The sequence below is a fragment of the Centruroides sculpturatus genome, unplaced genomic scaffold (genome assembly GCF_000671375.1).
Source record: "Centruroides sculpturatus isolate CEXI.00-Female unplaced genomic scaffold, Cexi_2.0 scaffold254, whole genome shotgun sequence".
Classification (NCBI taxonomy): domain Eukaryota; kingdom Metazoa; phylum Arthropoda; class Arachnida; order Scorpiones; family Buthidae; genus Centruroides; species Centruroides sculpturatus.
The window spans coordinates 766,229-782,213 of NW_019384488.1; the positions used below are offsets into that span (position 1 = coordinate 766,229).

At 31.7% G+C, this 15,985-nt stretch overlaps 2 protein-coding genes across 2 annotated transcripts in view; both read left to right on the forward strand.

The window, feature by feature from the left end:
- LOC111621678 (KRR1 small subunit processome component homolog) overlaps positions 1-15,985 on the forward strand; it is a 40,079-nt gene that overhangs the window by 15,021 nt on the left and 9,073 nt on the right. Inside the window, exon 2 of the mRNA XM_023363884.1 lies at positions 9,918-10,072. Coding sequence (XP_023219652.1) covers positions 9,918-10,072 — 155 coding nt within the window. The remainder of the gene's footprint in view (positions 1-9,917; positions 10,073-15,985) is intronic.
- Positions 1,513-4,062, forward strand: LOC111621679 (KRR1 small subunit processome component homolog). The gene is made up of 3 exons (XM_023363885.1): positions 1,513-1,647; positions 3,754-3,879; positions 3,957-4,062. The coding sequence occupies exons 1-3, from the start codon at positions 1,549-1,551 to the stop codon at positions 4,044-4,046; spliced, it is 315 nt and encodes a 104-aa protein (XP_023219653.1). The 5' UTR covers positions 1,513-1,548; the 3' UTR covers positions 4,047-4,062.

The following is a 15,985-nucleotide window of genomic DNA, read 5'->3' on the forward strand; positions in this document are numbered from 1 at the left end:
AAAATCTATTAATTAAAAAAATTAAAAAACTATTGGAGGTCGTTTTTGACATCAGAAAGCAGCTTTAAATAACTTTACCGAAGAAAAATCCGTGCACTACAACTTAGGAACCATGAAATAAATTTGATAAAAAAACTCCCATTAAAAAACAATTAAGCCTTAATCGAGCCTTATCAAAGGCTCATTAAAATCGCGATAAAATTTTTTTGCACGGGTAAAAATTTTTGAAAAAATTTGGAGACTTAAAAAACATTCCAAAAATTCAAAAAAATGAAAAAATTTTTTGGGGGCCAAAAGGACCGAGTTTTATGTAAGGCTATGTAACATGCCCGAGTTAACTTGGGCGAAGAACTAAATAGGTTAATTAAACACTAACAGAAGAATATGTCGGAAGTATTCGTTTTTCCTCTTGACACTCCATCTTCTTTAGCTCACAAATCTGCAAAATACAAGGCACAGTCACAAGCACAACATTGTCATTCCACATGACAAATGATAAACGAACTCTCAACACTACAGTGTTGCCATGCCAAAAACAAACACTATGAACTTATGCATTGAACAAATATTTGTGTTATGATACTCCTTCTATCACTTTTTTCTAATGACTTGCAATCTAATGACTAAATCTGCTATAAATTGCAAGTCATTAGATTCTTCATTTGAATGATTTATTTGAGCCAAAAAAATATCTGATAATCTCTCTTATATGCTATAAAATTATGGTTATTTTAATCTATAAATTTTAATCCGTTGAAAAAAAAAGATATATTTGTAATATAAAAGAAATTTCAATGAATGATTTATAATATGCATTCATCAGGGGGTATATACCCTGATGGACACATTGAAATAATATAATATAACGTACCTTGAACTTGTTACCGGTGTGAGTGACACAAAGGATTAAGTACATCACTAACGTTTTCGAACAGTTTAAAGTTCTTCCTCAGGTGATACACAGAGAATGTTTGTGATGTATTTTATCCTTTGTCACTCACACCAGTAACAGGTTCAAGGTATGTTGATAACTTCACCCCAATGTTGTTGGATGTAAATGTTTAATAATATAATAAAAAAACTTTAATCCTAATTTAATTTATTTTAATATTCAAAAAATGTTTTAAAGTATTAAAATTAGAAATATATATGTTGTCTCTGGGGAGAAATACAAAATGAGCTTCCAAGTTAATGTGTTAAAATATCTGATTTTTGGCTTACTTGAAACATTTTGATAACATGATGTGTGAAATAAAAATTACTGATTCAAATTCCTTTTTCAATATGGTTCTTTCTCTAGTTATTTATAAACTAAATTTTTTAATCATTATATAAGTAATATAATATAGTTAGTGATATAGCTATTTACAATACCAAATTTGAGTAATCATTAAGAAAATTTATTAATATATAATTCTATATAAATTACTTTATAATTAGATAAAGTCTCCAATATTTATTATCACACTTGAATTTATTTGATAATTAAAACTGGCACAATTTTTATTACAGGGCATATATGCTGAGCTTGATGTAGTATAAGGAAGTATGACAGTAACGGCAACAAATAAAACATGGGATCCTTACATTATTATCAAAGCAAGAGATATGATCAAATTGTTGGCAAGAAGTGTACCATATGAACAGGTTTCAAATTTTTAATTTTATAATTCACAATTAAATTGATTTTCTGAAGTTTTGTTCATCATAAATAAGTTAATGAAGTAATATATGAAATATAACAAGAATGCATCTGTTCATGTGTAAATACATTAATAAATTAATTAGTATAAACTATTTAGATCTCACATGTCAGTTCAATGATAAAATATGAACAAGATGATATAAAGACTGGTTTATAAATAAACTAATAGGCTGGAATGCCCTGGTGGGTGTTCTAGCAGCAGCAGTGTCTTTCCGTGGTATAAATAATAAATTCATATCAATAATAAAATCCTATTACAAATAAAAATATATATAGATACTTATAAATACTATAATAATACTTGATATATATAGATACTTGCAACATGGCAGCTGGTGGTTTTTTTTCTATTTTGTTTTGTTTATCAAGAACTGTCTTAATCTTACCCATTTTTGGTTATTCATCATCATATATATATATTATATATATTATTATTAAACAAATATTATAACTGAATATATATATATTCGTTATTCGTTATAATATTTGTTTAATAATAAATTCCTATTACAAATAAAAATTATAATATACTGAATTTATTGTTAATTTAAATAATAGCTAGGGATGCCCCTAATGGCCGTTCTAGGCATTCCATTATAGATTACAGATATACAAACAGTGCAATCAATGGCTTATATTATAGCTATAAATAAATAGCTAATGTATCTAGGGTTATCTTAAGAGAACATGAACAGATTGAAAAACTACATAATGCATGGTGCTATTAGATGACATCTATATACATTGTATAGTTAATTCTGTTGCAGTATCAACAAATTTCATTGTTTTCATTTTGTCTGCTCTTAATGAAATTGATTTTGTTTAATTTGTATATCTTTATCTATATTTGCCTAGACATCAGTTAAAAATGTTCTTAATCGTTTCTAAAACGTGTTACAAAGCATGCTCAATGTGGCATCCACCATTTTCTGAAAGCAAGTTAAATCGCATTACTGTGTTCTCAACAGTAGCTCTTAGCATATCAGGAGGAATGTTACAAACATGTTGGTGTATCACATTTTTCACTTCTGCCAAATTGTTCATTTTCATTTTCAACTGATGTCTTTCATGTCTTTTTTTTTTTTTTTTTTTTAACAATTTTCACGTTTCTTTATGCAGCTAGAGTGTAGCAAAATGATGTCACTAGCAGTGTTGGTCAATAAGAACCAGTTACAGTGTGTTCGCTGTAAAACACTTCTCAAGCGCTGCATAAAGAAACACAGGGAATATTGCATACAGCACCAAAACAAAATTAGAAAATAAAAAAGGGAATGTGTAAGATGAAACTATAGGTTCAGCCATTCTAAACCATAATGTTACCATTTGTATTTACAGTTGCACTATTTAATTATTTCCTCTTACTGAAAAGATGTTTAAAATTTTATTATCTACTTTAAAACACAGTGGCACACAAAAAGTAGCCCAGTCCAGTTTGAATCTCTTGGCACTAGTACATTGTATAGAATGAGTAAATATTAGTTGAGTGAAATTTATTGTTGAACATTCCTCTGATTTGACAATATGCAACTACTTTCTTTGGAAGCACTTGAAGAAAAAATTATATGAAACAAATCCTACACAATACAGGAACTGAGGGACAAAATTAGCCACACAATTGTCATCACTAATTGTCACTATGTTACACCAAGTGCTTCTAAATGTGATTTGACATATGCAGCTGTGTATAAGATAAGACAGGTAATTATTTTCAACATCATCTATGACTGTGATACCGTCGGTTAGCTTCTGTGTTTATTACTGTATTGTTCTGTTTCTGCTAAGCTCAGACTGTGGCTACTTTTTTGTGGACCACCCTGTGTTGGTTGATGTTAATATAAATTTAAAAAATAATTCAGGGTTTAAGCTTTAGGTTAAACAGTCTACAAGAAAAACATCCATTTCTCTAAGTAATTTTTGTCATTTTGTATATCTTGTAAAAATCATTTGCAAACATAAAAATTTCTGAACTTTTATGTTTGCAAATAAAAATTTAAAAATTTCTTTTTATTTCTTCATATTAATTAGATTTTCTATTTAAAAAATTTTAGGCAATCAAGGTTCTTCAAGATGACATTGGTTGTGATATTATAAAAATTGGAACACTTGTGAGGAAACGAGAACGCTTTGTTAAACGACGCCAAAGACTTATTGGTCATAATGGAGCTACTTTGAAAGTATATACATTTCATATAAAATCTTTTTCAATTGAACTATTTACAAAGATGGTTTTTTAAACATATGAAATTTTTAGGCTATTGAACTTCTGACAAACTGCTATGTTTTAGTTCAAGGCAATACTGTTTCAGCCTTAGGACCTTATAAAGGCCTCCAACAGGTATGATGTTTTATTGTTTTAGTCTCTAGTTATTTTTCTGTTTGTATTTATATGTTTTATGAGATAACATTATTATAATTAAAGTTTTATATGACTGCTTATGAAAATTTTTTAATGATTCTTAATTAGATGCAGTCATAAACCATTTTGCCTGAAGTAGGTCAATCCATCAATTTAATGGGACAAACAAAATTACTTTGACAAACTTTTGACATAACATGAAAATTTATACACAATGCAATTTTATTATTATGAATTTCAAAATAACAAACTTTACAGAATAACATACATTTAGATTTTTTTTCCAACCCAATCTCCATAGGAACCCATAACAAAATTTTTATGTTAAACATATTTATAATGAACTTTTAGTTTATTGCTTCTTTTCTGTCACTTTTGCAATAATGCAGTTCCTTCAGTTTTCATTTCACTATAACAATTTTGTCACAACTTCTTTCCTTCTTTGCAATTGTATTCCATTTGGTAAACAGTTGTATCCAAAGGAATGGTGCAAGCTTGAAAGTAACTAACAAATTTCAGGTGTACTAAACTCAACAAGAGCCACAAGCGTATGGATGACATTTATCATGCTTCTCTTTAATTTTGATATTTACCTTAAGTTAATCTTCACTTAAGTCACAAGAGTAAAATTGCACCAAGAAACATTCTGGATAGGGAAATGTCATAAGACTCTTTCTGGTCAGTCCTCTAATAAAGGAAACCAAAAGCATATAAAGAATAAATTCAGAAATGTGAATTAGATTGATGACTTCATCAGAACTAAACTACTGTATTTTACAGCATATAGGATGTGCCCTATTTCAGCACAGAATATTTACTGTATTTTTGTGGATTGACCAGCATGCCAGAAACTCTGAGGTTACTAGCATGCCAGTTAAACTGCAACTAAAAAATAAAATTAATCAGACTAACAAAACTAGTTGTTAAATAAATGTTAATGAATACATTCTTCCGAATCCAATAAAACAATAATATAATTTGACTGACTTAAAATTAGGAAGAAATTTTTTTTTTACAGGACAATAAAACAGTTAGTGGCTTATTGACATTAGTAGTGGGCTGCATTGACCATTTACCCTGACCTTAAAAATAACACCTTCCTCTCAAATTTCACACAAAGCAGATGTTAATGGATGTAAGTTGAGATAATTAACAGGGAGTTTCTGAAATTTGATATGTTTATTTTTGCATTTTTGAATCAAATTACTGTAAAATAAACAAAAAAAGCACTTTTGGCATTCCATGAGTATTTTACATTGTTAGAAAGAAGTCAAAATGCAGAAATTAAATGTATATTGTAGTTTTTGATATAATGTTGACAGTTTCACATTTTTGGAATGGAAACTTGTTCATTTTTACGCACTCTTTAGAGAGGATGTATAACCTCACTTAAATCAACATGAGATGGCGCCTAACGCCTACCTCTAATGCCAAATTACTTTATTCTAATCATTTAATTACAGCCCGATATTTAGGCAATTATTTGTTAATTTATTATATACTATTCGGGCTTTGAGTTGTTGTTATTTATTCACTAATAATTTTATATTTATTCATAAATTATGAAACAAAAAATAATCATTTCTAATAAATATAGAACATATNTTTAATTTTTAAATGGTAAAGTGACTTTTGGCCCACCCTGTATTAGCACTCCTACTCTGGAAAGTGTTAAGGACTAAGTTTCAGTCTCATTTATGGCTAATTATCATACCTCATTGATTAATTCTCAGCAGCATCTGCCTATTTTTGAAAGAAATTTTGTGGTAACAATCTATTTTAAACAGGTAGATTGTTACTACATTGCCAATTGTTTTGTTATTACATTGCACTCGAAAGAATGTGCAGAAGTAATTGTGACACATTAATTAATTTATCAATTAATAGTGGAAGAAAGAGTACTATTACAACTCTGAATGAGACAGTTGGGACTTTGAATATCAGAGCTGTAGACCATACCCATAGGAACAAAAAGTAAAAGAAACCATACCTCTACATGTGACCTTTCACAAGATACAATCCCCTGAAATCGGCTTACTTCCAAGTCACACACAATTGGGAGTTGCATTGCTCCGCTGAGACTATCACATTTAACTGTTTATCCTGTGACCATGATGTCAATTGGGCTTTGACTAGCCCAATTGACTATTTGTGGAGTACTTGATGTTATACAGTTTTAGGGGTGTGAGGCTTGCCTCACATAGGCGCTGAGTTGTAAACAACAGAAAACACCAATGATCCCACTCTTGATCACCATGACAATGCTCTGCATGTAGCCATGCAGAGCATTGTCATGGCGATCAAGAGTGAGGCCTGATCAACTTGGAGTATGGAGAATAAACAGGATGTGGTTTACGGTAAAAACTGATCTTTGGAGGCAAATATCTTGCCAAGGGTCGCATGTATAGGTATGGTTTCATTAATTGTTTGTACAGGGGGTATAACTCTAGGGTTGGCAGATCTCACATTTACAGTTTACATCTTACTGAAAAATGTGACAACCAGGAATATTTGTCATTGCACCTATTTGCTTAGAATGACATCAGTATAGAGCAGTGTTTCTCAACCTCTAATGAATCGTTGTCTCCTTCAATAAAACCGTTGCATAGTATCGCCCCCTTCACTTCAAAATTTCAATGCTGAGGGTCAAGGCTAATGCCAAATTCATACAGCATTGAATAGACTAATGACTAGTATAATGTTATTTGTTTAATTATTGTTCGATATAATGAATAAAATATCTAATTATTCTTAATATAATGTTTTACTATATCGCCCAGAAAATTGTTTTTGCTCCCCAAAATATAAATTGTTAAATAATCTCTTACAAACACACTGTAAAATAAACAACTTACTTCTGCTGTAAACTTTTACGACACTTGAGAAGCCAAAAGCGATCCTTCTATCTACAGAGCATGCGCAAGTTTAATACGATGATTGCACGAGTTTCCTTAGAACATTACGTTCAGATTTTTGAATAAAATTGATTCTACTTGATTTATTCACCTGAAGAAGAACTAAGTTTGAAAATGTTTGTGAAAATATTTGGAAATAAGCACTGTTTTGGTTTACAGCAGAAGTAAGTCATATAAATTGTTTCAAATTATTCCCTCAACATGGAAAAACGTCCACATGGGGCGATATCGCCTCCATTGAGAAACACTGGTATATAGTATCTAAGTCAGTATGTAATCCAATTCTACATTAACAAAGATAACAAAACCACATCTTGAATCAGTTAAAGAACTTAGACAGAAATAGTATAATCAAAATTACCACAATAAACTAAGTTATCATAGTAGAAAACTAGCACAGTACATTATTTAGATGAAATTGTCCAAGGTTTGGTTTGACCTCTCAGTTGGACAGCAAAAAAGACCCATGATGTTTGGTGAATGGTCTCATAAAATAAAGGAAACAAGAGATACAAACAAAATACTTTTACTGGCATTCAAAGTAATCGCCATTAGCGACAACACACATTTGACATCGGTTGTACAGCTGCTGGAAGCTGTGAGCAAATGCTTCTTTCAGTATCAAATGAAGCACCGTTGTCACACGTTGTTGGATCTGCGCAATGTCAGAAAAGCATAGGCCTTTCAGGACTCCTTTGAGGTGTGGAAACAAGAAGAAATCTGCAGGTGCCAGATCTGGAGAATATGGAGTATGTTGAAGAGCTGTCTTCTGGTGTGTAGCGAGGAAGTGCTGTACGTGGCTTGCAGTGTGCAGACGGGCGTTGTCATGGAGCAGAGTCCACTATCCACTCTGGTATAACTGTGGCCAAAGTCACCAGATGCGTTGATGGTTGTATCATTGGGTAAAAATTCATGATGGATCAAGCCCTTACTGTCGAAATAGGCAATCAACACCGTCTTAATCCTGGATTTGGTGAGATGACATATTTTGGGAGGGGGGATGACCATGAACACCATTCCATGGACTGTTGCTTGGTCTCCAGATCGTACTGGTAGCACAACAACTCATCCCCTGTAATGATTGTTTCCAAGAACTGCGGATTCCAGTCACATGCGTCGATGAAATCTCCAGAGGTTTCTATTCAGTGTTACTTTTCCTTGTCTGACAGCATGTGCGGTACAAACCGAGCACAAATGTTACGCTTTATCAAATGTTCATGAACAATGGTGCTCACCACTTTCCTTGCTTATCTTCAAATCTTCTTCTATCATTCTCAAAGAGAGGTGCCAATCATCTGCAAGCATCCTTCGCACTCGTTCAATGTTGTCTGGAGTTGTGGTTGTTGACGGTCAACCAGAATGCGGCTCATCGTCGACATCTTTCATTCTGTCTTTGAAGCATTTAAACCATTCAAAAACACACTTTTTACTCACTGCTTCCATACCATACACTTTCACCAACATTTCATGTGTCTCCATTGCCATTTTGCCTAATTCAAAGCAAAACTTGATGTTTGTGTGTTGTTCCATTTTGCAGTGACACTCTTTCTCACACTGACTGCGTTGCATTGTTTGTTACGTGTACTTCCGTTTAACTGTCGTGATTTTGATGCTAGGGGGCACTAGTTGGCAAGTCTCTCACTACATCTGCATAAGTGCAACATTCTAACCAGCACAGTTATTCAACTATGGGACCATTCACCAAACTTTTCAGATGCACCTTGTAGTTATATTGATCACTTGAGAATATTAAATGAATGGAAGAGAGAGTGCATAGTGCCCAAGCTTTTTTTACTTTAAGAATTTCATTTAACCGGTGAGGCTATTTATGTGTATTGTATCGGTTTTGTATCGGTTTTAAATCAGTTACATAGCCAATTACTGTATGCAGTTCTTCTTAGCAACTTACATTTAAAGCAGGCTGCTAGAATGTAATGTGGACAGGATGCTAATCAAAAGAAACTCTGATTTTTTTTATTATGTGAATATAAAAACACTGTTAACATTTATAATAGTAACTCAACTAGATTAAGGACAACTTATGTAATTTATTTTTCAATATTTTCATACAACTTTAAACTGTAAATAAATAATAAAATAAATATTTTTATTTTTAATTAATAGAAACTAAAAAAAATGGAAAAAGGCTGTATAAAAACTAAAATTAAAAAAATTGAAATTTTATATTTTAAAAAATACCTGACAACAATTAGTTAATGATTAATCATCTTGTTAAACAATTATACAATTCTAATTAATTATTCAGTGTTAATTAACTAACTTGATAGTTGGTCCATTCTTAATATGATTTATATAATTGTAATTCAAATGAAGTTATAAACTTTACTCAAATAGCTCTAGCTGAATTCCAGAAATGCATTTATGGTGATTTATAGAAATAAAGATAGAAGCTAAAAAAAAAAAAAAAAAGGCAAGCATTAGAATAGATTAATGTTCTATATACAAACAAATATTATTTTAATTTTTAATAAATATGTTATTTAATTGTATATATTTTGTAAGCACAAGAACATGTATTCTAAAATTTGTTTATCATATTAGTTTGATTTTTGGAACCTGAAGATGGCTGTTTACAAGGCCAAAAAATTACTTCTAATATAAAGTTTTAACTGATTTAAGGTTATCTTTTGTAATTTACTGAATATGTTATAACTTAAACCATTATACTTGCAAGAATATTTATGGATATCTATCTCAGCAAACATAACTTCTATTTTAATAAATAAAAAGTTACTTTGTTTATTATGTTTATATAATGCTACTTTCATTATTTATCTGATGGTATGATTATAGTATTATAAAATATATGCAAACTAAAATCTTCTAGTTTATTCATTGTTTAAAATCAAAGGTTTTGATAATTAAATCTCAAAATTATTTGAAAAAAGTTTTTCTTTAACATAAAATTACTTTTTTACAGATGATGCATGGAAAATGAATATACCATCATTTTCTAAAGATGATAATCCAACTGGTCTTTTGTGTGAGAGTTCTTTTGCTACATTATTTCCCAAATACAGAGAAAAATATCTTAGAGAATGTTGGCCTTTGGTAAAACATACTTTATCTGATCATGTAAGCATTTTCATATTTTGTTGAATAGCATATATATTTAAATTTATTTGCTTGTTTGTAAGATTTAAATTTTTAAACCAATCTAAAACAGATAAGTTAATTGTATATCTTATTAATTTGAATGAACTAACTTGATTAACCATTAGATAACTAAATGGAATTCTTTGTTCGAACTTTATAGTTTTATATGCAAAATAATATATAGTACATTTCATAAATCTTGGCCACATTGCTGTGATCTGCAGTGGCAAAGATGAGTTTGTATTAGTATGTGAAAAGTACATTACCAATTATATGAATTCAGCAGAATCTTAAGCACATTGCAGGTTTTTGGCAAATGCTCTCATTAAACACTCCAAAGCCCCATTCAGATAATGAAAGCTCCTTGCCAGGATTAATGAAATGTATATATTATTGGATTTATTAATTAGAAGAATACAAAGTAACTAGCAGTAGCTCATCTAACATATGAAGGGACAATTTTAGTCATGATATAGAAATTGAATTAGCAGTTGGTTTTAAATAGTCACTGATTATATGACAGATATTCATGACTGGCTCCTGTTTCCTGGCATGGAAGATCATTTCCATACTGGGGTTTATACTCTGAATGGAGTAATGTAAGGCTAACATTGATGTCTTTAAGGTGACTGGTCAGTTTCCAGTTGGCACAGATGTGCTTCTGACCATAACTTCAGCCTTGATAATGTTCTGTTTATAAGAGAATGTATGACTCATGATACAAGCAGGCATTAATGCAGAGTAAAAATACTAGGGCATATATTCTCTCTGACATTTTTCAGAGAATGTATACTAATTGTTTAATATTCCACAAATGCTTTTATATAATCAAACTTTTAAAAATATATATATGATTAGTTTTTTTAAATTGGCAATTAGTCCATATGGAGAAATGAACATTTTTGTAGAATATAATGATAGCAATATAAGTATTGGATTGATGCAGAAGTTTGTAACATTTTTTGCTGCAGCAAAAGTTTTTATTTGATACTCATTTGAGATGAACTGAAGACTGAAACTAATCAGTAATATATTCTCCTACATTATCTGTGACTGTCTGCCAATACTGGGGGCAGTTCTTTGATTCAATGCATGAAAAAATCTGCTGGTTTGGAGTTAAAGACATCATCAAGTTTGAAAAGCATTTTCTTTATTAAAGATGTTTCTTTGAAGATTGTTGGATAGAGTGCAAAAAGAGGTGGAAATCTGAGGGTGCAAGACGAGGAGAATAACGGGATGTGGAATAACCACCCAACCAAACTTCTGGATAGCTGCTTTAGCCATGTTAGTGGAGTCTGGGTGTGTATTATCTTTATGCAGTCTTCCTGGTCATTTTTCTTGAATTTCAGCCACAAAACATCCAAGTTGTTGGCAATAAATGTAAGCAGTGATGGTCACATTCCTGGGAAGCAGTTCATAGTACATGTCCCACCAGCCTTCTGTGTCCCACCAGATACAACACTATCTTCTAAAGATGAGCACTAGCATTTGTATTGGAAGTTGCTTTTTGTTAGGGCTTAACCATTCCTTTCTTCTTATTGATGTTAGGCATAAAAGCACCGTTTCCCAATTCTGGACCAGGAATGATTGATGTTGTTCACAAGCTAACTGATGATAAGCAAGCAAAGAATGATGGCCACTTGCTGATATCTGTTGTTTTCACTTAAAGTGTGTGGTATCCATACACCCAAGTTTTGAACTTTGCCCATGGAATGCGAATGTTGCCTGATGGTTGACTGGTTTCAGTTGATCTCATTTGCCAATTTTCATGTTGACTGACATGGATCATTGTTGATTAAAACATTGAAATGATCTTCATCAAAGTCTGATGGTCTTCCTGAATGTGGAGAATCAATCATGTGAAAGTGCCCCCTCTTTGAAACAATAAATCCATTTTCTTGCTGTACTTTTCCCAATGGCATTCTTCCCTTGGTTTCCCTTTGTACCAAGTTTTTCAAACAACCTCTGCTGTTTTTACTTCACTGTTAATGCCTTAAGTTCCCAGCAATTTTTGATATTAATGTAATTAAACATAAAAATTACTTAAAACTGAAAAAAAACGAAAGAAATGCCTTAATTTTGAAGAAAAGCTTCAAACTTTATTTTCCTTTGTCTCCCCTTTCTGCGAAATTTGACACCAATGAGTCATTGTTTACACAGCTGGATGACCTTGAACACAGCTGGGGTCAGATTTCCTGGGACATTCTCATAGAAGTCTCGGGAGGACAAGGGTTTAAAGTAGGGTGAGTTCTATCTGGCCGTATATTTTTAAAAAATTCAAATTTTAATTGTGATTTCCGACCCCCCGACTTAATTAAATGTGTATATAATAAAATCTATTAATTAAAAAAATTAAAAAACTATTGGAGGTCGTTTTTGACATCAGAAAGCAGCTTTAAATAACTTTACCGAAGGAAAATCCGTGCACTACAACTTAGGAACCATGAAATAAATTTGATAAAAAACTCCCATTAAAAAANTTGCCATTTTATTTTAATAAATTGTTATTTATCATTGTTAATTATGGTAAACTCCTTTACTTGATTCGTCATTCACCTCATCGTCGACCCCTAGCAAATTCTCTCCATCCACTTGTCTGACATTTAAGAGTTAGTTAGCCATCTTGACAAGTGAACGGGAGACTTACGCCCCCCGGTTCACACTTATATATAATAAAATATATTAATTAAAAAAATTAAAAAACTATTGGAGGTTGTTCTTAATATCAGAAAGTAGCTTTAAATAAATTTACCGAAGAAAAATCCGTGCACTACAACTTAGGAACCATGAAATAAATTTGATAAAAAAACTCCCATTAAAAAACAATTAAGCCTTAATCGAGCCTTATCAAAGGCTCATTAAAATCGCGATAAAATTTTTTTGCACGGGTAAAAATTTTTGAAAAAATTTGGAGACTTAAAAAACATTCCAAAAATTCAAAAAAATGAAAAAATTTTTTGGGGGCCAAAAGGACCGAGTTTTATGTAAGGCTATGTAACATGCCCGAGTTAACTTGGGCGAAGAACTAAATAGGTTAATTAAACACTAACAGAAGAATATGTCGGAAGTATTCGTTTTTCCTCTTGACACTCCATCTTCTTTAGCTCACAAATCTGCAAAATACAAGGCACAGTCACAAGCACAACATTGTCATTCCACATGACAAATGATAAACGAACTCTCAACACTACAGTGTTGCCATGCCAAAAACAAACACTATGAACTTATGCATTGAACAAATATTTGTGTTATGATACTCCTTCTATCACTTTTTTCTAATGACTTGCAATCTAATGACTAAATCTGCTATAAATTGCAAGTCATTAGATTCTTCATTTGAATGATTTATTTGAGCCAAAAAAATATCTGATAATCTCTCTTATATGCTATAAAATTATGGTTATTTTAATCTATAAATTTTAATCCGTTGAAAAAAAAAGATATATTTGTAATATAAAAGAAATTTCAATGAATGATTTATAATATGCATTCATCAGGGGGTATATACCCTGATGGACACATTGAAATAATATAATATAACGTACCTTGAACTTGTTACCGGTGTGAGTGACACAAAGGATTAAGTACATCACTAACGTTTTCGAACAGTTTAAAGTTCTTCCTCAGGTGATACACAGAGAATGTTTGTGATGTATTTTATCCTTTGTCACTAAATTGGCAATTAGTCCATATGGAGAAATGAACATTTTTGTAGAATATAATGATAGCAATATAAGTATTGGATTGATGCAGAAGTTTGTAACATTTTTTGCTGCAGCAAAAGTTTTTATTTGATACTCATTTGAGATGAACTGAAGACTGAAACTAATCAGTAATATATTCTCCTACATTATCTGTGACTGTCTGCCAATACTGGGGGCAGTTCTTTGATTCAATGCATGAAAAAATCTGCTGGTTTGGAGTTAAAGACATCATCAAGTTTGAAAAGCATTTTCTTTATTAAAGATGTTTCTTTGAAGATTGTTGGATAGAGTGCAAAAAGAGGTGGAAATCTGAGGGTGCAAGACGAGGAGAATAACGGGATGTGGAATAACCACCCAACCAAACTTCTGGATAGCTGCTTTAGCCATGTTAGTGGAGTCTGGGTGTGTATTATCTTTATGCAGTCTTCCTGGTCATTTTTCTTGAATTTCAGCCACAAAACATCCAAGTTGTTGGCAATAAATGTAAGCAGTGATGGTCACATTCCTGGGAAGCAGTTCATAGTACATGTCCCACCAGCCTTCTGTGTCCCACCAGATACAACACTATCTTCTAAAGATGAGCACTAGCATTTGTATTGGAAGTTGCTTTTTGTTAGGGCTTAACCATTCCTTTCTTCTTATTGATGTTAGGCATAAAAGCACCGTTTCCCAATTCTGGACCAGGAATGATTGATGTTGTTCACAAGCTAACTGATGATAAGCAAGCAAAGAATGATGGCCACTTGCTGATATCTGTTGTTTTCACTTAAAGTGTGTGGTATCCATACACCCAAGTTTTGAACTTTGCCCATGGAATGCGAATGTTGCCTGATGGTTGACTGGTTTCAGTTGATCTCATTTGCCAATTTTCATGTTGACTGACATGGATCATTGTTGATTAAAACATTGAAATGATCTTCATCAAAGTCTGATGGTCTTCCTGAATGTGGAGAATCAATCATGTGAAAGTGCCCCCTCTTTGAAACAATAAATCCATTTTCTTGCTGTACTTTTCCCAATGGCATTCTTCCCTTGGTTTCCCTTTGTACCAAGTTTTTCAAACAACCTCTGCTGTTTTTACTTCACTGTTAATGCCTTAAGTTCCCAGCAATTTTTGATATTAATGTAATTAAACATAAAAATTACTTAAAACTGAAAAAAAACGAAAGAAATGCCTTAATTTTGAAGAAAAGCTTCAAACTTTATTTTCCTTTGTCTCCCCTTTCTGCGAAATTTGACACCAATGAGTCATTGTTTACACAGCTGGATGACCTTGAACACAGCTGGGGTCAGATTTCCTGGGACATTCTCATAGAAGTCTCGGGAGGACAAGGGTTTAAAGTAGGGTGAGTTCTATCTGGCCGTATATTTTTAAAAAATTCAAATTTTAATTGTGATTTCCGACCCCCCGACTTAATTAAATGTGTATATAATAAAATCTATTAATTAAAAAAATTAAAAAACTATTGGAGGTCGTTTTTGACATCAGAAAGCAGCTTTAAATAACTTTACCGAAGAAAAATCCGTGCACTACAACTTAGGAACCATGAAATAAATTTGATAAAAAAACTCCCATTAAAAAACAATTAAGCCTTAATCGAGCCTTATCAAAGGCTCATTAAAATCGCGATAAAATTTTTTTGCACGGGTAAAAATTTTTGAAAAAATTTGGAGACTTAAAAAACATTCCAAAAATTCAAAAAAAAAAAACATTCAAAAATCTTAAGGACCGTGTTTTATGTAACGCTATGTAACCTGCCCGAGTTAACTCGGGAGAGGAACTAAAGGGTTAAAATTTAATTAACTCTTCACATCCAGATGTCAGTGATTTGTTTTTAGAGTGAGCTTTTGCAATTCGGGGATTCCCCTTGTACATGATACCATTGACAAGTCGCTATTACATCATTCTGAGTTTCGCATTGAAAGGTATAAACTGTAATTGTTTTGAAATTAAATTTTATATGAATTTCTTTCAGACATTCGAAGTAATTTATTAAGCAGCCTATTTCTTTTAATTTCTGCAAACTTTTTTATGCGGTTTTAAGTTAATTTTAACTCGTTGTTTTGGTTTTATGCGATTTTAGAAAATTACGGAACGTATCCCTACTTTTTCAAGGCAAGTAAAGTCTTTTTTTATGCGAATTTTTTATATGCGCTTTTCTGTAGAACGTATCCACCGCATAAAACG

What these genes read in the sequence shown, in the direction of transcription:
- LOC111621679 (XM_023363885.1), top strand. Translation starts at nt 1,549, where the DNA reads ATGACAGTAACGGCAACAAATAAAACATGGGATCCTTACATTATTATC. An exon ending in GAAGTGTACCATATGAACAG is followed by an intron (nt 1,648 to 3,753) that starts GTTTCAAATTTT and finishes AAAAAATTTTAG; the next exon opens with GCAATCAAGGTTCTTCAAGA. An exon ending in ATAATGGAGCTACTTTGAAA is followed by an intron (nt 3,880 to 3,956) that starts GTATATACATTT and finishes TGAAATTTTTAG; the next exon opens with GCTATTGAACTTCTGACAAA.